Here is a 25,170-nt window from a genome sequence, read left to right on the forward strand (position 1 = left end):
AATTTTGTTGAACAAATCTCCTAATGATAATAGATTTTTTTTTAGAAGTAAAAAACTCAAAATGCACTGTTTCAAATTATTATGCACAACAGAGATCAAAACATTTTAAAGGTTGTAAAGAGAACTAAAATGGTCATTTGTTAAATTTGCAGCATCAGGAGGTCATATTTACAGAAATCAAAAGCTATTTCAATAAAAAAAAAATTAACAGGCCAAGTTACATGTTAACATAGGACCCCTTCTTTGATATCAACTTCACAATTCTTGCATCCATTGAATTTGTGAGTGTTTGGACAGTTTCTGCTTAAAGAGGCTCTGTCACCAGATTTTGCAACCCCTATCTGCTATTGCAGCAGATAGGCGCTGCAATGTAGATTACAGTAACGTTTTTGTTTTTAAAAAACGAGCATTTTTGGCCAAGTTATGACCATTTTTGTAGTTATGCAAATGAGGCTTGCAAAAGTCCAAGTGGGTGTGTTTAAAAGTAAAAGTCCAAGTGGGCGTGTATTATGTGCGTACATCGGGGCGTTTTTAATACTTTCACTAGCTGGGCGCTCTGAAGAGAAGTAACATCCTCTTCTCTTCAGAACGCCCAGCTTCTGGCAGTGCAGATCTGTGACGTCACTCACAGGTCCTGCATCGTGACGGCCACATCGGCACCAGAGGCTACAGTTGATTCTGCAGCAGCATCAGCGTTTGCAGGTAAGATCGACAGCAAAAGCTGGGCGTTCTGAAGAGAAGAGGATGTTACTTCTCTTCAGAGCGCCCAGCTAGTGAAAGTATTAAAAACGCCCCGATGTACGCACATAATACACGCCCACTTGGACTTTTACTTTTAAACACACCCACTTGGACTTTTGCAAGCCTCATTTGCATAACTACAAAAATGGTCATAACTTGGCCAAAAATGCTCGTTTTTTAAAAATAAAAACGTTACTGTAATCTACATTGCAGCGCCTATCTGCTGCAATAGCAGATAGGGGTTGCAAAATCTGGTGACAGAGCCTCTTTAAATATCTTTGCAGGATGTCAGAATAGCCTCCCAGAGCTTCTGTTTTGATGTGAACTGCCTCCCACCCTCATAGATATTTTGCTTGAGGATGCTCCAAAGGTTCTCAATAGGGTCCGCATCCCCCTGTGGACTAATCTACAAGACACGTAAATATAATACAGTATTAACTTTTAATTGCTGTTTTTGACTTTTAAATGTTGTATTTTACTCTGTCTTTCTCTTTCCATGTTTTCCATGGCTCATCCGCTCATAACGCCATATTATGTACCCCTGCTATTGTAATGTCCATTTTGCTCATCTTGCATGTATTGGCAGAATAATGCATTGGTAAGGGTATGTGCACACGAGGGCATTACGTCCGTAATTGACGGACGTATTTCGGCCGCAAGTACCGGACCGAACACAGTGCAGGGAGCCGGGCTCCTAGCATCATACTTATGTACGACGCTAGGAGTCTCTGCCTCTCCGTGGAACTACTGTCCCATACTGAAAACATGATTACAGTACGGGACAGTTGTCCTGCAGCGAGGCAGAGACTCCTAGCGTCGTACATAAGTATGATGCTAGGAGCCCGGCTCCCTGCACTGTGTTCGGTCCGGTACTTGCGGCCGAAATACGTCCGTCAATTACGGACGTAATGACCTCGTGTGCACATACCCTAAAGCATTACTAATCAGTTGGTATGTTTATTTTTGGTTTATTCACATACTTTGTATTAACATCTGTTTACTTGATGATGTCACTGACAGCTGCTCTTTCTATGAGCTTTGTTTTCGTGTTTTTTTTTGGGGCTGTTCTTGATTTGTGTAACCTTGTTTGGATTTGTATATAAGATGTCATTTTTTACTGTTTGTTCTTCCTTGGCCTGACAAAGACACGTCATGTGTCGATACACGTTGCCTTATTGCCTTGTAATAAATAATTCAAGGAATTTACCATTGCTAATTAATTCTTACCAGCAGCGCTTTCCTGTATATCCATACATTTACTTCCTTTATATTTATTGCTATTCCTTTGATGGTCGGGACACACCACCTCGTCATGGTGGAAACAGTATCCACTATAGATAATCCGGGCGAGTGGGTGATAGGACGGACGTTGTGTCGAATTGCAAGGGGCATGGTCACGGTCCGTTTGATTAATCCAACACAGAACGCCATTGTCAGATCAGCCGACACGCTACTGGCGGGCATCGAGTTAGTCCGGCCGGAGGACGTGACCATTCCAACCACTACCGAACTCACCGAGGGAAGGTCAAGACAAGAGGATCGGGCTCCTACTCTCGAACAGGGTTCAAGTTATCAGCTGTGGCAACAGTTGAGGCTGGATGGAGTGGCCCCGACGACAGAGGCCAAGGAGCAGTTGAAGCTTTTGGTGTAGCAGTTTGACTGGGTATTCGCACAACACGAGGAAGACTATGGGTGCAACACCACAATAGAGCACAAAATATATACCGGAATCAACCCACCTATCAGGGAACGATATCGCAATATCCCACTGGCTTTACATCGAGAGGTAAAAGACCTATTGCACAAGATGTTGGAATGTCAAGTAATCTGGGAGAGGCAAAGTCTGTGGGCGGCTCCAATTGTTCTGGTACGCAAGAAGGTTGGCTCCCTTAGATTTTGCATGGGTTAACGAATTCTAAACGCATGTACAAATATAGATGCTCATCCATTACCCGGGTGGAGGAGTCGTTAACTGCCATACAAAAAGCACAATATTATACGACTCTGGACCTAGCCAGTGGGTACTGGCAGGTACCCATGAAGGAAGTGGACAAGGAGAAAACTGCATTTATCATCCCCACCGGTCTGTTTGAATTTAACCGAATGCCGTTTGGGCTCACCAACGCTCCGAGTACATTCCAGCGGTTAATGGAGCATTGCTTAGGAGACTTGGGCAAATATGGTCTCAAACTGAAACCTAGTATGTGTAAATTGGCCCGTCAGCAGATCAAGTACCTCGGTCATCTCGTGGATGCAAATGGAATCGCCCCAGACTCTGCCAAGGTGAAGGCGGTGCAAGAGTGGCCCGTACTGGAAAACACGATGGAAGTAAGGTCCAATCTGGAATTAGTCGGATACTATCACAGATATATTCAAGACTTTGCCAAGGTCGCGGGCCCTTTGAATCAGCTCCTTTTCGGACAACCCACGCATAAAAAAGGAAGTCACAGTCGGACTGTCGCTAAACAGTGGCAGAAACATCAACAACTGGCGTTCGAGGAGTTAAAGCCCAAGCTAGTGACGGCCCCTATCCTAGCTTTTGCTGACTTCAATCGAACATTTATGTTATATACCGATGGTAGCTTAAAAGGGCTGGGAACAGTACTTGCACAACAGCAAGGAGAAGTAGAACGGGTCATCGCGCATGGCAGCCGCAGCCTATGGCCCACGGAGCGTAACCCCACAAACTACAGCTGGACATCTACCCTGATAATCCCCTGACCTACCTCAATACCGCAAAGTTGGGAGCAATGGAACAGAGGTGGGTAGCCCGGTTGACTCGGTTCGACTACGTTATCCACTACAAACCTGGCAAGGATCACACAAATGTGGATGCTCTATCCCATCAACCATGTGAAATCCCTAGTGGAGAGGTGGATGAAGAACAGGAGGAAATCGAGATTCCTCCACTGCGGGTGGCCCCTGTAGAGTCAAAGGCCAAGAGGATCACTAGAGTGGCTAAAGCAACTACCACGATGGCTGAAATTTATGACTAAACTGAATGGGCGACACGCCAACAACTAGACGAAGACATCAAGGTACTTCGAGGAAAAAGACCAACACCAGTCGAGAGGAGCCGACTGACATCGCGAGCACGAATCCTGGGCCGCCAATTAGAGTGGTTGGAGCTGCAAAATGGAGTCTTGTACCGCAGAGTGTGGGTTCCGCGAGAGTATCATGAACTATGGCAGCTGGTGTTGCCAAAGACAGATGTGAAGTCGGTATGCAGATGGATGCATGACAAGGGAGGCCACTTTGCAGCGGACAAAACGGTCCAATTGATCCATAATCACTTCTTTTCCCCAGGATTAGGGGAAGTAACCAGACACATATGCGAAGAATGAGCGAACTGTGTTGTGCACAAAACTACAGAACAGTGCGAAGAACCGATGGTCATCAAGACGGGAGAACCTTTGGAACTGCTGTCAGTCGACTTCCTGACCATACAGGAAGTCACGTCGGATCACAAATATGCCTTAGTGTGTGTCGACCACTTCTCCAAATTTGCTGTAGTAATTCCCACCCAGGATCAGACGGCATCAACAACAGCCACTGCATTATTGAAACACGTCCTACGCCCTTATGGGTGTCCAAGACGATTGTTATCCGACCAAGGGCCAAATTTCTAATCCGAACTCATCTGGGAGCTATGTAATCTACATATCAAGAAACCGAGGACGACGCCTTACCACCCGCAAGGTAACGGGGCCTGTGAGGGATTTAACCGCACGTTACTTGGTCTGCTGAGAACTCTTGGGGAGGAGAAACACGAACGATGACCAAAGTACGTAGACGACCTGGTGTGGGCTTACAATCAAACAGTACACCGCACGACATGATACGCCCCATATCAGCTGATGTTCGGCCGTCCTAGTCGGTTACTACTAGCGCTCCTGTGGGAGACCCCAGAATATCACATGGACAGGTCCCCCGCTGAGTGGTGTACAAGACCACCAGAGGCGTTTGAACATCGCAAAAGTCAGGGTGGAGAGAGTTGGATTAGGAGAGAAGTCTCCGAACTGAGCTAGACGACACGCAATCTTTCATCCGGGAGATCGAGTACTGGTCTCCGGAACCACCAAGCGACACGTGGGGGTAAGCTGGAACCCCCGATGGAAAAGGAAACCATATGTGGTGATCAAATGCATTGATCCTGAACTCCCGGTGTATGAGGTACAACTAGAAGGAGATCGGGGTCAGAATAGAAACCTACACCGGAACCTGTTGCGACCCTGCACCTTTCCAATGTCCGACGTGATCTCATTGCCAGTACCAGAAGATCAGAGGGACTCATTACGGACTAATGCAGAGGGGAACTGGTGGCTGGTGATCACCTCAAACAACCCCAATTCATCTTGGGAACCGCTGCCAACAGAAGCATTGGAGTTGACCGGGTCCTTGGAGTCATCAACACCCAAAGAGAACTGCGGATTACGTTTTCCTCAGGGATGTAGCCGCAACAGACAACAAGCTTATTTGCAGGACTATGAGGTTTAAGTGCAGAGGGCTGCACTTCAGAACGAAGGGGGAAGTGTAAGGCTGGGTTCACACGAGCACATTAACGTCCGTAATGGACGGACGTATTTCGGCCGGAAGTCCCGTCCCGAACTCAGTGCAGGGAGCCGGGCTCCTAGCATCATAGTTATGTACGATGCTAGCAGTCCCTGCCTCTCTGCAGGACAACTGTCCCGTACTGTAATCATGTTTTCAGTACGGGACAGTAGTTCCACGGAGAGGCAGGGACTCCTAGCGTCGTACATAACTACGATGCTAGGAGCCCGGCTCCCTGCACTGAGTTCGGTCCGGGACTTCCGGCCGAAATACGTCCGTCCATTACGGACGTTAATGTGCTCGTGTGAACCCAGCCTAAGGGTGGTGAGGGGAGCAGCGAGTGGCTGTGGTGGAGATGGTTGAGAGAGAGGAAGCGAGGGCGGACAGTTGGCGGCGGAGACCAGCGAGATACAAGTGTGGAGATACCGGAGGCAGCAACCAGCCACATATTGGAGCAGCGCCAGACTCAGCAAGCTGGACCAGATGAGGAGACAGACCAGAGGGGTACAGGTACTGGATTCCTTCCCACCCATTGGCACCTCCTGTCACCATAAGGACAGGGGATTGCAGATACCATGCTGTAGGCCTAAATTGCCCGTGCCTTCACCTATACACAGAACACGGAGTCGATTCTGAGCTACGGTCTCCAACTTTCCAGCCTGCCCGTTAGTATTGCACATGCCAGTGTCCCTGCGCTTATCTATGAGGAAGTATGTTGTCTGAAGTTAGAAGTTTTCCAAAGATTGTTTTGGACTGTTAACTATATCAAGTGTATGGAGTTTGGAGCAGACAGTAAATAAGCAGAGTGACATAAGTCAGTATCGGACTAGCACCAGGACTTTGAACAACTCATATCTGTCACCTGTGGCTGTTCGGTTGTGTCCTAGGCGTGCTGCTTAGCTTGGCCGCCGACTGAGGGCGGAAGAGGGTTGCCATGAAAGGTTGCGGATAGCTCCACAAGGACCCGTGACAGTGCCCGAAGGCCGGTCGAGCTACTGACCCCCACGATGCAACCCATGGCCGAGAGTGTAATTCTTACCTGAGGGTATGCTGACAATAGTGGATAGCTCCCAACGTGACTGTCAGAGGCATGCAGAAACCAAAGCTTGGTAATGTGGGGGTTAGGCGCGACATCTCTCAGGGGGATTCCAGCGGGCTCGACTTCCCCCAACCTTGGTGGTACTGTCTGCGCCGACCAGAATGAAAAGGACCTGTTCAATTGATTGTAGTAAATGGTTAAACCAGAAGCTGTATCATATCTGTTGTTCCGCACCGAGAGTCAAGCCACCTACACGCAATCTACAGGGGTTTGTGTGTGGCACAATCTACAGGGTTTCAACTAAAGGGCAGTTAAAACAGATGAACCATTATAAAAATAAATACTTTCTTTTGTTTACAAAACATAGACACTTGATGATAGGGATACAGTGGGATAGTGCCTGAATTGTATAAATTACAGAAATAACCTAAAAGTAGTGGTCTTTAAAAGCCGGGAGTGTGTTCTCATCTGCAATGCATTAAAACAGGTGTATTAAAACCAGTAAAACAAGCTCTGAATTGACAATTTTATATTTTTATATAAAAGATTAGTTAAACTTTCACTATTGTTGATAAGTTTAGCGTGAAGTAACTTTGTAATGAAAGTAGTTGTGTTGCTAGGTTACACTGAGAACGCTGAGACGCGTTTCCGTGGCTGGGACAACCAAGGAAAGTCAAGACATAAGGGGGAACATCAGCATTGAAACGCGTAGCCACATATTGAAATAAACGATTTTATTATATCTGGACTTTACCGTCATTTCTACAAATTTTGCCACGCAGCAGCGCCTCCAGACGATCCATTTTTTTCCCCTCCTTTCTCCGTTAATACTGTAGCGTGGCCTTGCCGGTCATGGTGCCCCCACCGCTAGCTACGCGACTGAATCTGGCTAAAGTTGAGGACAGGACAAGGCAAAGTCCAGATCTCAACCTTATTGGTCTTAAGAAAGCTTTGCATAAACTAAGGGTCCTTTTACATGGCCCGACGTGGGCCATGTAAACGAGCACCGATGAACGAGACAGCTCCTTGATTGGCGCTCGTTTGCTCCTTTCACAAGGAGATATGTATGGGGACGAATGCTTGTTACACAGGGCAAAGATCGGGAACCAGCGTTCTATGACCGCTCTTTTTCCCGATAATTGGCCAGTGTAAAAGGGCCTGAATACCCTCAAACAGCAATGAACTGAAGCAATGTTGTAAAGTAGAGTGGGAAAAAAAATCTCTTAAATGATGTGCGAGACTAAAAAATGTATACAGAAGACATTTCCTTCAAGTTATTGTTACTAAAAGTGGTTCTACACGTTACTGAATTATAGGGTTTGGAAAAAATAACGACATTGTATATGTGTGTGTGTGTATGTGTGCAGGCGCACAGGATGTGTTTCTTTCTTGCACTAGAAATATGCCCTGCAGGTCACGTTACACCTGTAGGTGGAGAAGGTCAGAAGCCGTTAGAATCGTTACAGTAGCCCTTCAAAAATAATTGTTCTTTGTGTGTCAATGATACAAAAGAATTTAACATCCCATTCACAGCAAGATCTCAAACTATCCCCAGGACAAACATGAACACAACTGACCAGTACGTGTCACCTCTTCCACCACCCAAGACGGTAATTTGACAAAAATAATGAGACCATTTACTGTACTGTTACTTTCTTCATGAAACCGGCTATTCACTATAATCTTCAATTCCGTTTCACTCTAAAGTCCTGTTTACTCAAAGATCTTCATAATAATCACATAGCACTAAACACAAAGCAAAATAAACCTGAATTTTCGGCTGTAACTATTCTGTCAGACCTCCTTAATATCCCTAATGCATTGACCATGATAAACAGTAGCCTGCAGGTGACACATACTGCTCCCCACTAAAGGGTCCTAAGATTAAGACTAGGGTTATAGGTAGACATGTGGGACCAAAATTCAACGTATGTAGTGAGTAAAACAACAGTAACAAAACTTAAAGGGGTTATGTGGGGACCAAAAATTATTAGCAGTGTACTCTCTGCAGTATGTGAGTACACTCACTAATATACATCATGGTCCCCCTTTACGCTGATTCTGAGATTTACATATATTTTTAAAGTGCTGCCTGGGGACCGGAAGCTTAGTTGCACAATCTTCTTTGATGACAATACGAATTCGTCATGTGACCGGCCCCGCTGTACTCCATGTAATCGATGTACTACTGCTACTGCTTATACATAGGCAAATCTCCTATGTGTCCTGCGTCCTCACAACATAATCACCTCTTCTCGTTTCTGCTGTCCTCTTATCTACCAGATGCCACTGCACCAGATGACATTCAGATGAAATTCAGATAAATTTTATCCGAACCCGCCAATGTCTGCAGGATTGGCTGACTATCCAATGTGTATAGGGGTCTCCAATATCTGCCGTCGTGGAAAGAAGTATTGGGCATGTTGGATTTCAACATGTCCAGTTTTTTGCTCCCGTGGGAAATAAGCCACTGCAAGAGAGATTTTGGTAGTGGATTATTCCCCTCTATCCATTGAAGAGTCTTATTTGATGACGATAGGACTCTTCGGCTCGCTGTACTCTATGTACTTGATGTACTACTGCTACTGCTTATACATAGAGTACAGTGGGGCCGGTCACATGACAAAGATGACATTCAGATGACATTCAGATGAATTTTATCTGAACCCGCCAAAGTCTGCAGATTTGGCTGACTACCCGATGTGTATGGGGGTCTCCAACATCTGCTGTCGTGGAACGAAGGATTGGGCATGATGGAGATCAACATGTCCAATTTTTTGTTCCAGTGGGAAATAAGCCGCTGCAAGAGGGATTTTGGCAGCGGATTATTCCCCTCTCACCATTGAAGATAGGGAAAGCCAAGCTGAACAAGTAAGCTTATGGTTGAGTCGGGAAACCAGTGATTTAAAGTATGTATGCCCAACTTTACGGTTTCAGTGACTAATACTGCTCTACTATGAGAATTACAGCAATCACAAAATGACTTGCTTCTGAAATACAAGAACTAAAAACGATAAAGAAAAACGTTAAAAAAACACACAAAACAAAGCGGGCAAAACTCCATATATTGTAGTATCAAAGCCAGGTCCAAAATAAGACACGTGACCAGAGACCAGCACTAATGTAAAACATAGATAAACACTAGTCCAACCCAGCAAGAAAATCAATTATGGTAAAGAATACAATGCAACAAATGCTACATAAATATACATATATAAAGTGCCATGTGCAATATACAATACCAACTGTGGCTACTTATGATCTCAAGATGGGAAAGCCTGGACAAGGTAAACCAGCTGAATGGGCACTAAGTGTAAAGCTGGCCTCAATCCCTTCCCCACGCGTATAGCCGGAGGGACCCGGCTTTCTCAGGGGTCTGTTAAAAACAGTGGCTGAATCAAGAATTTTTATATAGATAGCTGCGTGTGTAGTCAATATATACGCTGCAATAATTGATAGCTATGTACCATTATGGCGCCATGGGTAAGTCAACATGTGTCCCAAGTACCAGCGTCTGCAGTCCTATATTGCGTCTGTCTATGCACACGTGTGCCACAAGTGCATCGGCATCCACTGATTGGGTCTAGAATAGATGCGACCAGTGGATTGCTCATGCGGGGCTGGACATGTGTTATATCTAAATTCCTGGACTCCCGTGATCTGCATTAAAATCGAGCTTGAGGAACGCTATTGAGCCAAAACATTGCGCGACCGGATTCAAGATTTTGCATCAAGGCGTGAGTAATGTCTATTACTTTGTTGGTGGATATATCTGTTTTTTGTCTAAAAAATATATGTACATATACTTTGGAGACAAGATGTTTCAAACTATTTAAGGAAATGTTGGGTATATTTCCATGTATTTTTTTTTGTGTTCAAGAAGGCAACCATTATACTATCATACATAATTACTGTTTTATTGTCACTTTGCCTTCCAAAAATTTGAATAAAAAGTGATTAAAAATTTGCATGTATCGAAAAACTATATCAATAAAAACAATAGCTCGTCTCGAAAAAAACAAGCACTCATACAGATCCCTCGACGAAAAAATTAGAAAGTTAGGCTTCTGAAAACATGGTGACAGAAAAAAGGCATAATTTTTTACAAAAGTAATTTTATTGTGCAAAAAGTTATAAAAAAGCGCTATGTCAACATGTCATTTATAACGCACGGTGAATGCTGCATAAAAGGAAACCTATAAAACGATGCCAGAATTGCTGTTTCTTGGTCTCCTTGCCTCCCAAATAATAGGACAAAATGTGATCAAAAAGTCGCATGTACCCCAAAATGGTAATAATAAAAACTACAGCTCATCCTACAAAAAAACAGCCCTCATACCATTACGTCTATATAAAAAAAATAATGTTATGGCTCCAATAAGTCAGGAAAGAAGAAATATGCAGGTGTGCAGGCCCGGGGGGAACATTTCTTCTGTTTCAAGAGGCGATTATTAAGACCCTAATATTATGGAACCAGGAAAGGGAGGGCCCAAACATATCTGCTTGAAGCGAGGGTGCCTGTATTATACCAGGACAACACTTCCCCAGCAAAATTCCCCAAACTGCAAATGTGCAGAGTGTGGACCAAATAGGGGATAAGAAAGGACATTTATCAGTGCGACACCGGCCTGTGCAGAAAGGATTGCTCCACAGCGTAACACACATCTATGGATTATTTTATTGGTTTTTTTACCCCATTATTCTACCACCTGACTATGCCCCTGATGTACTCTGCCCAGCTTACATGTGCCCCCTACATTATAAACTGAAATGTCAGTAAAACTCCAAATAAAACTACTACCAAGCAAAATCCACGCTCCAAAAGCAAAATGGCGCTCCCTCTATTCTGAGTCCTACAGTGTGCCCAAACAGCAGTTTACATCCACATATATGGCATCACCATATCCGGAGAACCGTTTTAACAATTTTTGTAGTGAGTGTCTCCAGTGGCACAACAAGTTTGCCACTGAAATATCACATCTGGGGAAAAATTGCAATTTTTACTTTGCACCATCCTCAGGGCAATAATTTATGGAAAAGACCTGTGGGGTGAAAATGCTCACTACACCCCTTAATAAATGCTTTTAGGGGTGTAGTTTCCAAAATTGAGTCACTTTTCAGGGGTTTATTTTCTTATTTCACATCAGTCCTGCAGATGTGAACCAATACTTTGTAAATCGCCAAATTAGGCCTCAATTTCGCATGGTACTCTTTCACTCCTGAACCCTGTTGATCGTCCAGGTAAAAGATTAGGGCCACATGTAGGGTGTTTCTAGAACCAGGAAACTCTGCATATTAATTAGAGAGCTGCGTTTTCATGGTGACACATGCTGGACACAACATATTGGACACTGAAATGGCAAATCCATGGTAAAATTGCCATTTTCACTCTGCAACATCGAGTGCACACTAATTTCTGGAAAACACCTGTGGGGTTAACATGCTCAGTCCACTACCAGGTGAATACCTTGAGGGGTGTAGTTTCCAAAATGAGGTAACTATTGGGGGATTTCCACTGTTTTGGTCCCACAGGAGCTTTGCAAATGCGACACAGCACCCAAAAACGATTCTAGCAAATGGTGCTCCTTCCCTTCTGAGCCCTGCCGTGTGCTGAAACCGCAGTTTATGACCAAATATAGGGTATTTACGAATTCTGGAGAAGTTTCTTTCCAAATGTCGGGGTTATTTTTCTCCTTTATTTGTGGAGAAAATAAAAATATTTTGAGCTAAAGCTACATCTTATTGATAAAAAATTCATTTTTATTTTCACTGTCCAATTCTAATAAAATCTATGAAACGCCTGTGGGGCCAAAATGCTCACTACACCCCTAGATGAATTCCTCAAGGGGTGTAGTTTCCCAAGTGGAGTCACTTTTGGGGAGTTTCCACTGTACTGGTATCTTATGGGCTTTGCAAAAGCGACATGGTACCGAGAAACCAATCCTGCACTCTTATCTTTCTGAGCCCTGCGATGTGCCCAAACAGCAATTTATTACCAAATATGGGGAATTTCCGTACTCTGGAGAAGTTGCTTTACAAATGTTGGAGGGTTTTTTCTCCTTTATTCCTTATGGAAATATTTTTTTATAGCTACAGTACAACAACATCGTATTGGAAAAAAATAAAACTTTTCATTTTCACGTCCAAATTCTAATAAAATCTATGAAACACCTGTGGGGTCAAAATGCTCACTACACCCCTAGATGAATTCCTTGTGGCATCTAGTTGCCAAAATAGGGTATTTTTGGGGGTGTTTCCTTTGTTTTGGCTCCACAAGACCCATTCTAACCTGACATAGTGCCTAAAATTTAATCCAAGGCTATATTCACACGCTTACTAAAAAACGTCTCAAAATACAGAGCTGTTTTCAAGGGACAAAGCAGTATTTTTAGCACCTCACGTTTTTTGCTGCATTTTTTAGGCCGTTTTTGGAGCTGTTTGTCTATGTCAATGACCGTTTTCCCATTTAAATCAATGGGCAGATGTTTGAAGGCATTCTTCTTCCGATTTTCCAGCCGTTTTTCGGGACGTTTACGGCCCGAAAAAATGGTTAAATGGTTAAAATAGCCCGTTTGAACATACCCCAATAAAAAGAATGCCCCAAAATCCACTAGGTACTCCTTTGCTTCTGAGGCCTGTGTTTCGGTCCATTAGGACACTAGGACATGTGAGTTATTTATAAAAACTGCAGAATCTGGGCAATTAATATTAATTCGTGTTTCTCTGATAAAACCTTCTGTGTTACAGAAAAAATTGATTAAAATGGAATTTCTGCAAAATAAATGAAATTTGTAAATTTGACCTCCACTTTGCTTTAATTCGTAAAAAGTCTAAAGGGTTAAGAAACTTTCTAAATGCTGTTTTGAATAATTTGAGGGGAGCAGTTTTAAAATGGGGTGATTTATGGGGGGCTTTCTAATATATAGTCCCCTCAAAGCCACTTCAGAACTGAACTAGTCCCTAGAAAAATAGGCTTTTGACATTTTCTAAAAAATGTGGGAAATTTCTGTTAAACTTATAAGCCTTGTAACGTCCTAGGAAAATAAAAGGATGTTAAAAAAACGATGCAAACATAAAGTAGACGTATTAAAAATGTTAAGTAGTAACTATTATGTGTGGTATTACTGCATGTCTTACAAGCAGATACATTGAAATTTCGAAAAGTGCTAATATTTGCACATTTTCTCTTAATATTGGTGTTTTTCCACAAGTTCCAAAGTTATTACCACATAAAGTGAAACATGTCAGATTTGAAAAATGAGGCTCTGTCAGGAAGGTCAAAAGTGGCTGCAGCGGGAAGGGGTTAATAATAAATTTTGTGTTACATCTCACAAAACAGAAAATTTTTCAATTGTAATTTTTTTTTTTCAACGTTCCCATGTGCAGATATTTATGTTACATACATGGTTTGGTGCCCCCTGGTGTTCTTTTGATTTCTTCTCTCCACCTAATTTGTGGACTCAGTAGCACTGCCTGGATCTTCTTGTACACAGGTCACGGATTAATTCCTGCATTTGTGCAGGCCAGTTCATTAGAATCGGCGTGCTGGATTTATTTTTATGTCAAGATTGGAGCAACATTTTTTGGTTAAGAATTAATTTAATCCTAACAAGATATCTGTGAATATACGGTACCAATTATCCGGATAATGATATTATTCTTCATTGTGTGTATGTAAATCCAGCCTATATGTGGGTGGACCCTTCTCTTACAAGGAGAGAGAAAACCAAAAAAGAAGGATTGACACTGGGAAACTGAGAAGTAGTAAATGTACAAAAACTTTATTAACAATGATAACACAATATAAAAAGAATCCAAAAAGACCACAGTAAAAACAGGGATCATTGGCTGGTGAATGGAGTCAGACCATGCAACTATGTGAGAGGCAGGTAAATAAAGTGCATGTGCGTCCTTTAAATGATGTATGTAACTATCCGTTAGATAGTAGTCTGTACAGAAGGTAATTCAATAATATGCATCAATAGATATGAAGTGTTTCAGACTATATAACTGTATTCAGATAGTATGGTCGTTATAAGACAACGGATATAACAGCACAAGTACCAATTGACATAATGACATAAGAATCTTACAAGGAGAGGTAGATAGACCTGTATTTAGTACTTTTCTCATTCTCCCAATATAAACATGTCTCTATTTTCTCATAGAAAACAAAAGATGCTGGAAAAAGTAAGTTAAGATTATTCTATCTATCCATCTAACCTTATTTCCATTTTTCTTCTCCCAATTAACTCTGCTAATTTTCCTTCTTTCCCTCATGCTTTTTGTTATGGTTTCCATAGTCAGTAATAAAACAGTTACTAGTAATTCAGTTCACCTATCCAATTGCCACTTTAAAGTTGCTCCATCCTCACTTGTACTAACTCTGCCAATACAAATGTATAAAAATGACAAAAATCTTAAGCTTTCTCTGCTTCTTCCTGACTCTAAAAACACATAGAAGAGTACTCACTGTATTATCAAATGGAAAACATACTTTATTTTGTCAGTATTCAACATGTTCAATAGAGGCTAGTCTGCTTTTGGGACAGATTTTTTTGTTTCTACAGATGGTTATTATGTATCACGAAAATTGTTGCCTATGTGAATTATAATGATCTTGCATGGTAGATGTTATCCGTACAGTGAGAGAACAATTGCATCTTGAGCATTGTTTTTGCTGAAATTGTGAGGCTAGGATGGGAAATATCATTATTGTGCTGGTGGTTCTTATTTCTAATCCAACATTGATGCCCCTATTTGCATTGTTCAAATTATGTTCTTGCAGAGGCGTTACTTGAATCTCCTGAAATTTAAGTAAACAAAATTCTCCCCAAAAATCGTCATAAGTGAACTCTAGTGAACGCAGTGTTTTGCTAAAGGTAAAAATGTTCTAACATTTGTGCTGCTACTTTGGTATTACATTTTAATTTCTTTCTTTTTTTTAGCAATTGCCCCTTATCCTTACGCTGACAGCAGAGCAATGTTTGAAATAATTAAGGAAGCAAACAAAGGTGAGATTTGTGTAATATTTGCTAATGAAATTACTGCATTGTATTGATAAACAAAACTTTTTGGGGCAATTTTTGGGTGTTTTTTCATCATTGTGAAAATCTGTCAATATAGATCTAACTATTTGTCCTTTCTCATCGCAGACATCGCTGTCTTCCTTGTGGGTGGTGACATTGACGTTAAACACTCACGTAGTGCCAAAGTATGTCCTGGGTGCCAATGGAAAAAATCAGCAAATGGAATGGTAATAGTTCCGTTTGTCGTGTCCCCTGATTATTGTAAGTTATCCCTATTATAGATCTGACCTGAGATACTTGTGTCTAGAGATGAAGTTTGTCAATATTTTAAACCTAAAAACATAACTCTGTTCTTCTGTTTCCAGCTAGTTTCGAAATATCAATGTTCGATACGCTCATGAAGGAATTTGAGATTATGACCTGTGTACAGTTTGTCAATAGAAGCAATGAACAAGACTATATCAGTATAGAGACTGGAGGAGGGTATGGAAATCTATCATTTAAGCTTAACTATAACAGTGTCCACAAAAATGAATCCATGAAGAATGAAAATCAGAGGAGTTGTCTCATCACAAATAACCTCTTTAATATTATAGCCATGAGTCCAGCTACCGAGGCACCCAACAGCGCTCTTGGCTTTTTTTGTAACTCCCAGCGCGCAGCCAACTCTCCATTCACTTCTATGGGGAGTGTGGTCGTCCTGAACTGGGGTCATGGATTCACAGATCTCTCGATGGGTGAGGGCCCCAGAGTTGGGACCCTTACCTCTCAAGCATTTATGTTGGGAATACCCCTTAAATGATAGTATAAGTACTCTATTAGTTTTGCAAATGTCAAAAAAATTTTGATTTTCCATTCTTCACTATTTTCAAGCTTTTTGCAGTCAGTGAATAGCAAAATTCTTCTTTCTCGCAGCTGGGAATTTGCTACAGTGGTATGTAATCTAAGCTATCCTCTGTAAGCCTAACAGTCAAGGCTACCTACACTGATACATTGGAGCAAGGTAGATCAGAGAGTATTGTCTACACTGGATATAAGTGTAGTAAACTCCCAGTATGAAAAGGTTCTGGTCTTTACAGGTTTTTAATCTCTAAATGTATGTTTTCATTCACTGACAGCAAAATAAGAGCTTGGAAATGGTGAGGAAATAAAATGCCATGTATGTTCAAAAAGTTGTAGAACTTTTTATTATAAATGGATTTTATGGGAATATACATTGATAGCCTATCCTTAATATAGGCAACCATTGAGTGATCAGTGGGGATTTGACCCAGGGACCCCCCCCCCCCCCACTGATCATGTGCATGGATGTGCTGCTGTGCCTGTAGAGATGCAGCATCTTCTTCTGCTGATTATTGGGGTTTCCAGGGTATGGACCTCCACTCATCACACATTGATATCCTGACCTAAGGATAGGCTATCAATGTAATCTTCCAGAAATCTCTTTAAGCTTTATGTACAAAAAAAACAGAAACCCCCTTTAATGTGGACTGTTCATGTACTAATATGGTACTTGATGCTGTTATGTTTTTCAGGTGTTGGTCGTATGTTGGGAAGGTTGGAGGTAGACAGATATTGAGCCTTGATATGCCTTCCTGTATAAAATACACTCTGGTACCACATGAATTCATGCACGCGCTGGGCTTCTTCTATGAGCATACCAGGCCTGACCGGAACCAGTATATCGATGTCTTATTGCAAAATATTTCCCCAAGTGAGCACCTATATTTACATAGCCTTGACATTAGCCCCCTCAATAAAACATAAAACAATGTTGACTTGAAGGATCACGAGACTGATATCTCATTATTTTTTCTTAAATAGGGGATTACAGCAATTTTATCTTGGATGGAGGAAATACTTTTCAGCTACCATATGGCTACAAATCAATCTTGCAATTTAACTCGTAAGTATATGACAAAGTTGAAAGTACACGTACATTACTGTAGAGTACCCCATTCTGGATGTATCATGTAAGCTATATTCACACAAAATAACAAGATTATCATGATCTGTTAACCCCTTCGCACTTTGCCACTTTTGACCTTCCTGACAGAGCCTCATTTTTCAAATCTGACATGTTTCACTTTATGTGGTAATAACTTCGGAATGCTTTTACCTATCGAAGTAATTCGGAGATTGTTTTCTTGTGACACATTGGACTTTACATTAATGGAAAAATTTGCTCTTGAAGTAGGCCGTGAAAATTAAAATCTAAATTTTTTCACAGAAAATATAGGTTTAGCTAATTTTTTATCATTTCCACAAGGACTAAATGAGAAAAAGCACTGCAACATTTGTAAAGCAATTTGTCCTGAGTAAAACAATACCCCACATGTGGTCATAAATGGCTGTTTGTACACACGGCAGGACTTAGAAGGGAAAGAGCGCCATTTGGCTCTTGGAGCTCATATTTAGCAGGAATTTTTTGGGGAGGCCAAGTCGCATTTGCACTGCTACTGAGGGGACAAAACAGTGAAAACCCCCTACAAGTGACCCCATTTTGGAAACTACGCCCCTTAAGGAAATTATCTAGGGGTATAGTGAGCATTTTTACCCAACAGGTTTTTTGCAGAAATTATTGGAAGCAGGCCATGAAAATCTAAATTTTTTCAAAGAAAATGTAGGTTTAGCTATTTTTTTTCTCAAGGATTAAAGGAGAAAAAGCACCACAACATATGTAAAGCAATTTCTCCTGAGTAAAACAGTACCCCACATGTGGTCATAAACCACACAGCACGGCTTAGAACGGAAGGAGCGCCATTTGAAGCTCAAATTTAGCAGGAATGGTTTGCGGAGGCCATGTTGTATTTGCAAAGCCCCAGAGGGACCAAAACCATGTTGCAAAGCCCCTGAGGGACCAAAATCATGAAAATGCCCAAAAAGTGACTCCATTTAGGAAACTACACCCCTTGAGGAATTCATCTAGGGGTGTAGTGAGCATTTGACCCCATAGTTGTTTCATAGGTTTTATTAGAATTTGGACGTGAAAATGAAAAGTTTTATTTTTTCCAATAAGATGTTGTCGTACTGCAGCTATAAAAAAATTATTTCCATAAGGAATAAAGGAGAAAAAGCCCTCCAACATTTGTAAAGAAACTTCTCCAGAGTACGGGCAGTGAAAAAAAAAAAAAAAATCCTTTTTCTTCAATAAGACATAGCTTTAGCTCAAAATTTTTCATTTTCTCCACAAATAAAGGAACAAATAAAGGAATAATAAAGGAATAAAGGAACCCTAACCCCAACATTTGTAAATCAACTTCTCCCTCGTACGGCAATACCCCATTTGTGGTCATAAACTGCTGTTTGGACACACGACAGGGATCAGAAGGGAAGGAGCGCCATTTGGCTTTTGGAGTGCAGATTTTGCTGGATCGGTTTATGGTCGCTATGTCGCATTTGCAAAGCCCCTGTGGGAACAAAGCAGTGGAAACACCCCAGAATTGACCCCATTTTGGAAACTACACTCTCAAGGTATTCATCTAGGGGTGTACTGAGCATGTTAACCAGACAGGTGTTTTGCAGAAATTAGTGTGCACTCGAGGTTGCAGAGTGAAAATGGGATTTTTTTGCATAGATGTACCAATATGTGGTGCCCAGTTTGTGCCACCATAACAAGACAGCTCTCTAATTATTATGCTGTGTTTCCCGGTTTTAGAACCACCCTACATGGGGCAATAATCTTTTGCATGGATATTCGACCAGGCTCAGGAGTGAAAGAGTACCATGCGATGTTGAGGCCTCGTTTGGCGACATACACAGTATTGGTTCACAATTGCAGAGGCTCTGATGTGAAATAATAAAAGAAACCCCTGAGAAGTGACCCCATTTTGGAAACTAAACCCTTCAAGGCATTTATTAAGGGGTGCAGTGAGCATTTTCACCCTAGAGGTCTTTTCCATAAATGATTGTGATGTGGATGGTGCAAAGTAAAAATTTTAATTTTTCCCTAGATATGCCATTTCAGTGGCAAATATGCCATGCATAACTTGTGCCACTGGAGACACACACCACAAAAATTGTTAAAAGTGTGCTCCCGTGTATGGCGATGCCATATATGTGGAAGTAAACAGGTGTTTGGGCACACTGTAGGGTTCAGAAGAGAGGTAGCGCCTTTTGGCTTTTGGAGCATTGATTTTGCTTTGTAGTAGTTTTGTTTGGAGTTTTACTGGTATTTTAGTTTATAATGTGGGGGCATATGTAAGCTGGGCAGAGTACATCAGGGGCATAGTCAGGTGGTATAATAATGTTTTAAAAAACAAAATAATCCATAAATTGTTGTTAAGCTGTGAAGCAATCCTCTCTGCACAGGCCGGTGTCGCGCTGATAAATGTCCTTTCTTATCCTCTTTTGGTCCACACTCCGCACCTTTACAGTTTGGGGAATTTTGGTGGGAACTGTCGTCCTGCTATAATACGGGCACCCTCGCTTCCAGCAGAAATGTTTGGGCCCTCCCCTTCCTGGTTCCCTAATTTTGGGGCTTTGATAAATTGCCTTTTGAAAGAGAAGAAACGTTCCTCTCGGGCCGGCACAACTGCATATTTTGCTTTCCTGACATATTAGAGCCTTAACGAATTTATTTTTTCATAGACATAGTGGTATGGGGGCTGTTTTTTTGCAAGACGAGCTGTAATTATTATTGGTACCATTTTGGGGTACATGCAACTTTTTATCCTATTTTTTGGGAGGCAAGGTGACCAAAAAACAGCAATTCTGGCATTTTTTTTTTTTTATACAACGTTGACCACGTGTCATAAATTACATGTTAACTTAATCTGCGGGTCAGTACGATTACGGCGATACCAAATTTATAGCACTTTTTTAAGTTTTATAACTTTTTGCACAATAAGATTACTTTTGTAAAAATAAGGTATTTTTTCTGTCGCCTTGTTCTGAGAACAATAACTTTTACATTTTTTAGTCGACGGAGCTGTATGAGGGCTTGTTTTTTTTGCAGGACAAGCTGTAGCTAGTATTCGTACTATTTTTGGATACATGCGACTTTTTGATCCCTTTTTATTCCAATTTTTGTAAGGCAAAGTGACCAAAAAACCGAAATTCTGTCATTAAGGTTTTTTAAGTTTTTTTTTACGCCATTCACCGCGTGGAATGAATAACATAATATTTTTATAGTTCAGGACATTACGGACGCGGCGATACCAAATATGTATGGTTTGTTTATTTTTTACAGTAATAAAGGACTTGATAAGAGAAAAAGGGCGATAGTGTTTTATTTTATTACTTGAAACTTTTATTTTACTTTTAACAACTTTTATTTTTACACTTTTTTAAACATTTCTTTAGTCCAACTATGGGACTTGAAGGTCAAACTGTCAGATTATTTTTCTAATACATTGCACTATCTACGTAGTGCAATGTATTAGATCTGTCAGTCATTCACTGACAGCAAGCCGATTAGGCTTCGCCCCCGGGCAGGGCCTAATAGGCTTCCATAATGGCAAAGTAGGATGCCATAGTTGCAGTCGGCAGTCCTGCGATTGCAGTGCAGAGCTGCCGATCTGCTGCCAACCACTAAGATGCAGCGATCGCTTTCGATACTGGGAGGCCAGTGTTAGGCCTCCGGTTGCCTTTGCAGACACCGGCATCCCGGCAATTTCATTGCTGGGGTGCAGATGAGCTGAAAACACCTTGAATGCAGCGATCGCATTTGACTGCTGCATTTAAGGGGTTAATAGCGGGGATCGGAGCAAACTTCGGACCTCACCATTTCCCCAGGGTGTCAGCTATAACATGCAGCCGACACCGAGGTATGGGGGCACCAACTCAGCTTCTGGGCCGGTGTTCACTATTTGTCCTATGGATACGGCAAAATGCGGGAAGCAGTAGCTTTCCATGAAGTATCCATACAACAAATGTCGAGAAGGGATTAAGGTAACTAACCAGGAACATAAGAATCCGATCCATTTTTAAAAATATTTTTTTTTACAAAATGATCAGTTGTGATCAGCGAGAGAACCCAGAAGCAAGTGTTCAGTTCCCCTGCAGCGCCACCACAGAGGAAATTAAGCATTACGCAGTGTCCCTTTAAATCGATAGGCTATCTGTGTAATGCATGATCATGCTGGGTGCTCCAGAGCAAGAGATGCTTTTTGTAACCACGTTTTGTAAGGCACTAGAAGGGGAACTACCCCCACTCCATCATTGTACATGAAAAAATGAAAACCCATGAAGTCTAATCTAATTTTAAATATAACCTACATGCGCTTCTTTAGGCATATGATTAACAATACCCACCTCTCATAGGAATTACTACAGCACAGGAAAGCCATCAATGGTCGTTAAATCTGACCCTACCATAACTCTTGGACAGAATGTAGGACTGGATGATTCGGATGTGAAGAAGGTCAACGCGCTCTATAATTGCAGTAAGTACTTATATTTCACCCTGATGTTATAATAGTGATGACGATACGACTCTGCATCATGTGACCGGCCCTGCTGTACTTTACGTACTCACTGTACTACTTGTACATAGAGTACAACGGGGCAGGTCATATAATGAAGAGTCGTATCATCATCAAAAAAGACTGTGCAACTAGACTTCCGGTCCGCCGGCAGCGGTATAAAAATCTATGAAAATCTCAGAATGAGCACGACGGGGAACCGGAATGTATATTAGCGAGTATACCTACATATTGAAATGAGTACACTGTAAATAATTTTTGGTCCACACATAACCCCTTTAACCCCTTAAGGACAAGGCCAATTTTGGCCTTGAGTAAAGAACTATTTTTTTTATATTTCCCTCTTTGCATCCCGACGCACATAACTTTTTTTACGACGTAGTTGTATGAGACTTTGTCTCTTGCGGGACGAGTTGTACTTTATGTAGGTACCATTTTTTGGTACAAATATATTATCGTTTAATTTATATACATTTTTATTTTGGTGAAAATGCTGAAAAAAAGCAGTTCCGCTGCAGTTTTATTATTTAATTTTTTTTACACCCAACACCGATCATCATAAATAATGTTATACATTTGTTGTACAGGTTGTTATGGTCGTGGCGATACCAAATATGTCTATATTATTTCATGTTTTGGGACTTACTGTATATTTCAAAAAGTTTATTTATTCTAAAAAATTTGTATTTCTGTGTATTTTTTTGACAATTTTTTTTTATTTAACATTAATTTTTTTTACATTTTTGTACTTTTTTTTTATTTAATCCCATAGACGGATTTTTCATTTTGATTTTTTAACTGTAATGCACTGGCATATATTAATGTGCCAGTACATTAGCCTGTGTACTGATTGTACACAGGCAGTTGTTAGGCCATATCTCAGCAGAGGCGTTGCTAGGTTCTCCTGCACCCGGGGCAAAGATTCAGATTGGCGCCCCCCCCCCCCCCCAATTTATTTCCCGACATCTCCTTCCCCCTCGCCATGTTTTCTTTCTTTACCAATCAATGAGGTGTAATTTTTTTTTCACAATTTTTTTAATGTAACTCTAGTATAAAAGCATTTCTACATTTTACAAGCGATGTAGTTCTATAATGTAATTAACATAAAAATAAATGAAGAAAATAAATTAAAGAGGCCACACACAGCCCCCTGTAGATAGCGCCACACAGCCCCCTGTAGATAGTGCCACACACAGCCCGCTGCCCCTTTGTAAATAGCGCCACACTCCCCACCCTTGTAAATAGTGCCACATTCCCCCCTTTTAAATAGCGCCACACTCCCCCCTTATAAATAGCGCCACACTCCCCCCCTTGTACTTAGCGCCACACTGTGAACAGACCGGTCAGCGGTAGCCTACCGCAACCACTCTCCGCTCTGCCTCATGTGACTTACCGGAGAAGCCGAGGAGGTCATTCGGTGCAGGCAGCGGCGGAGTTCCTTCTGACTAGGGTTGGTGACAGCCAGGGCCAACCTTAGCTTGGATGGCGCCCTGTGCGGGACTCTCTATTGCCGCCCCCTACACAAACCAAAAATTAACCACATATATGTGCAACAGCCCGATGGGGATGAGGGAAAGTGCGGAGACCAATGTTGGGAGTTGTAGTACTCATGGTGGCTGTAGTCCTCTCACACTCCTGCGGAGCTGGCACAGTGAAGGAGGGGGATCTGCATATGTATGGGTGGTAGTTGTTGATTCCCCCTGGGGCACACCCTGTGGTGCTGTCTCCTGGTGGATGGGATATGGGGTGCCCTTGTTGTTAGTGGGTGCAGTGCAGATTAACACGCAGGAGACGGTGATGTAACTTGGTATAATAATAACTCACAGTTTCTCTACTGGAAGATTGCAGGCTGCAGCTTGGTTCCACATAGAAGTTATTATCCAGCTAGGGCAGGCGGGATGAGTCAGGCTGGGACAGTTTCCTATCTGCAAGCAGCAAAATGAACTTTCTTCTCTCTTGCTTTCCTTCTCTTTAAGCAGGTTTGTTTCCCTGTATTAATTTCTAGTTCAGGCCAGAAGCTTTCTGAACGAAATATGCTGTGAGGCCAAGTATTATCTCAGCTCTCCTCACAGGCTGTCTTCCCTCGTTCCTCTCCTGGAACCGACTCCTCTACCACTTTCTGCTGCAAAGCCTCATGGGAACTGCCTCAGACCCTCCTCTCCAGCCACACCCTTTACAGGCTGGAAAAATAGATTGTAATGACAATTCTGCATCACTAGGTGGCAGCATAACACAACATATAACATTATGTTCAATGCATTAAAATGTAAACAATACTCCTCTATGGTATTGTCAGGACACTACATACACCTCTGCTTTAACAAAAGCCGTCCTCGGCGTCTGCAACGATGGAGGAACTGCAACCCTAGGAATGGAAAAGTCAGGCACATATCAAGCATATATTAAAACAGTGCAATATATTACTTTCACGAAGAGTCTCATCAGTCCTTTAAGGCACTAGAATAAGGAATATGGGCGACGACTCTTGTTCAATGTAAAGTTCCTGTATCAACTGTTGGGGAACAGGGATGTGGATTCCTCATATAAACTTGTGGGGTACAAGAGTTCTTAACCCAACCGGGACAGTGTCCAAAAGTTCGGCACAGAATAACTTGGGTAAATATAGCAAAGTCATTCAATGTTCAAGTAAAAAATATGAGGTAGAGAAAATGTTCAATTCTATGATGAAACAGTTAGTCGAGATACCTGGCGGGTAATTTACCCCTGGTGCTCCTCTCTGGTCTTCTAATAGGTTCTTCCTCGAAGAAAGCTGGTTCTGGGTTCATCTGTTGCTCTGGGCTGGCTGAAGACCCTGGCTGTGATGTTATCGGAGTCTCAACTTGATCCGGAACACTTTTGTCAGGGACAATGAAGGAAATTAAAGGCCCAAAGAACCAATCCAAAGGAGAAAAATCAGGCATCTGTGTCTCTGGTGACGGTAAAAGTTTCTCAACAACAGGAGGTTTCCCAACGATTTCAGCCTCTGCAGGAACAAACTCTTTTTGACACAATTTAAGTCTGTTACGATGGACTACTTGAGGTGCTCGGCCTTCTTTCACTATTTCGTACACGGCTGTGTCAGGATATGGGATGGCTTTGATGGTGTACGGTTCTGTTTCCCACTTGGTGTCCAGTTTGCTCGTTCTGTGATTATTCTTGAGCCAAACATGATCACCAATCTTAAAAGGCTCGGCTCTAGCATGCAAGTCAAAGTCCATTTGTTGCTTCTTGCGGGCTTCCTCCATTCGACTTTCAACAATTTTGTTGGCATCAGCCAGACGTCTCTGGTGGTCACTCACCCAATCGATTCGTGGCAACGGGTTGATGGCATCAGGCACTGACACATCCAGGTCTAAGTCAGCTGGTAATTTGCCCTGACGACCAA

The 25,170-nt window shown here is 42.0% G+C and overlaps 1 protein-coding gene across 1 annotated transcript; it reads left to right on the top strand.

Moving 5' to 3' along the window:
- Positions 1 to 7,893: 7,893 nt before the first annotated feature.
- Positions 7,894 to 21,778, top strand: LOC142760396 (hatching enzyme 1.2-like). The gene is made up of 9 exons (XM_075863582.1): positions 7,894 to 7,941; positions 8,039 to 8,179; positions 14,500 to 14,521; positions 15,280 to 15,345; positions 15,487 to 15,621; positions 15,726 to 15,843; positions 16,896 to 17,074; positions 17,185 to 17,266; positions 21,625 to 21,778. Exons 1-9 carry the CDS (start codon positions 7,894 to 7,896, stop codon positions 21,776 to 21,778), a joined length of 945 nt encoding a protein of 314 aa, XP_075719697.1.
- Positions 21,779 to 25,170: the final 3,392 nt, after the last annotated feature.

The sequence above is a fragment of the Rhinoderma darwinii genome, chromosome 4, assembly GCF_050947455.1.
Source record: "Rhinoderma darwinii isolate aRhiDar2 chromosome 4, aRhiDar2.hap1, whole genome shotgun sequence".
In the NCBI taxonomy this organism is placed as follows: Eukaryota; Metazoa; Chordata; class Amphibia; order Anura; family Rhinodermatidae; genus Rhinoderma; species Rhinoderma darwinii.

Excerpts from the sequence above, each read along its gene's own strand:
- LOC142760396 (XM_075863582.1), top strand. The coding sequence starts at position 7,894 with ATGAACACAACTGACCAGTACGTGTCACCTCTTCCACCACCCAAGACG. Across the intron at positions 8,180-14,499 it reads TGATAAACAGTAGCCTGCAG|AAAACAAAAGATGCTGGAAA; the intron begins GTGACACATACT and ends ATTTTCTCATAG. Across the intron at positions 14,522-15,279 it reads AACAAAAGATGCTGGAAAAA|CAATTGCCCCTTATCCTTAC; the intron begins GTAAGTTAAGAT and ends TCTTTTTTTTAG.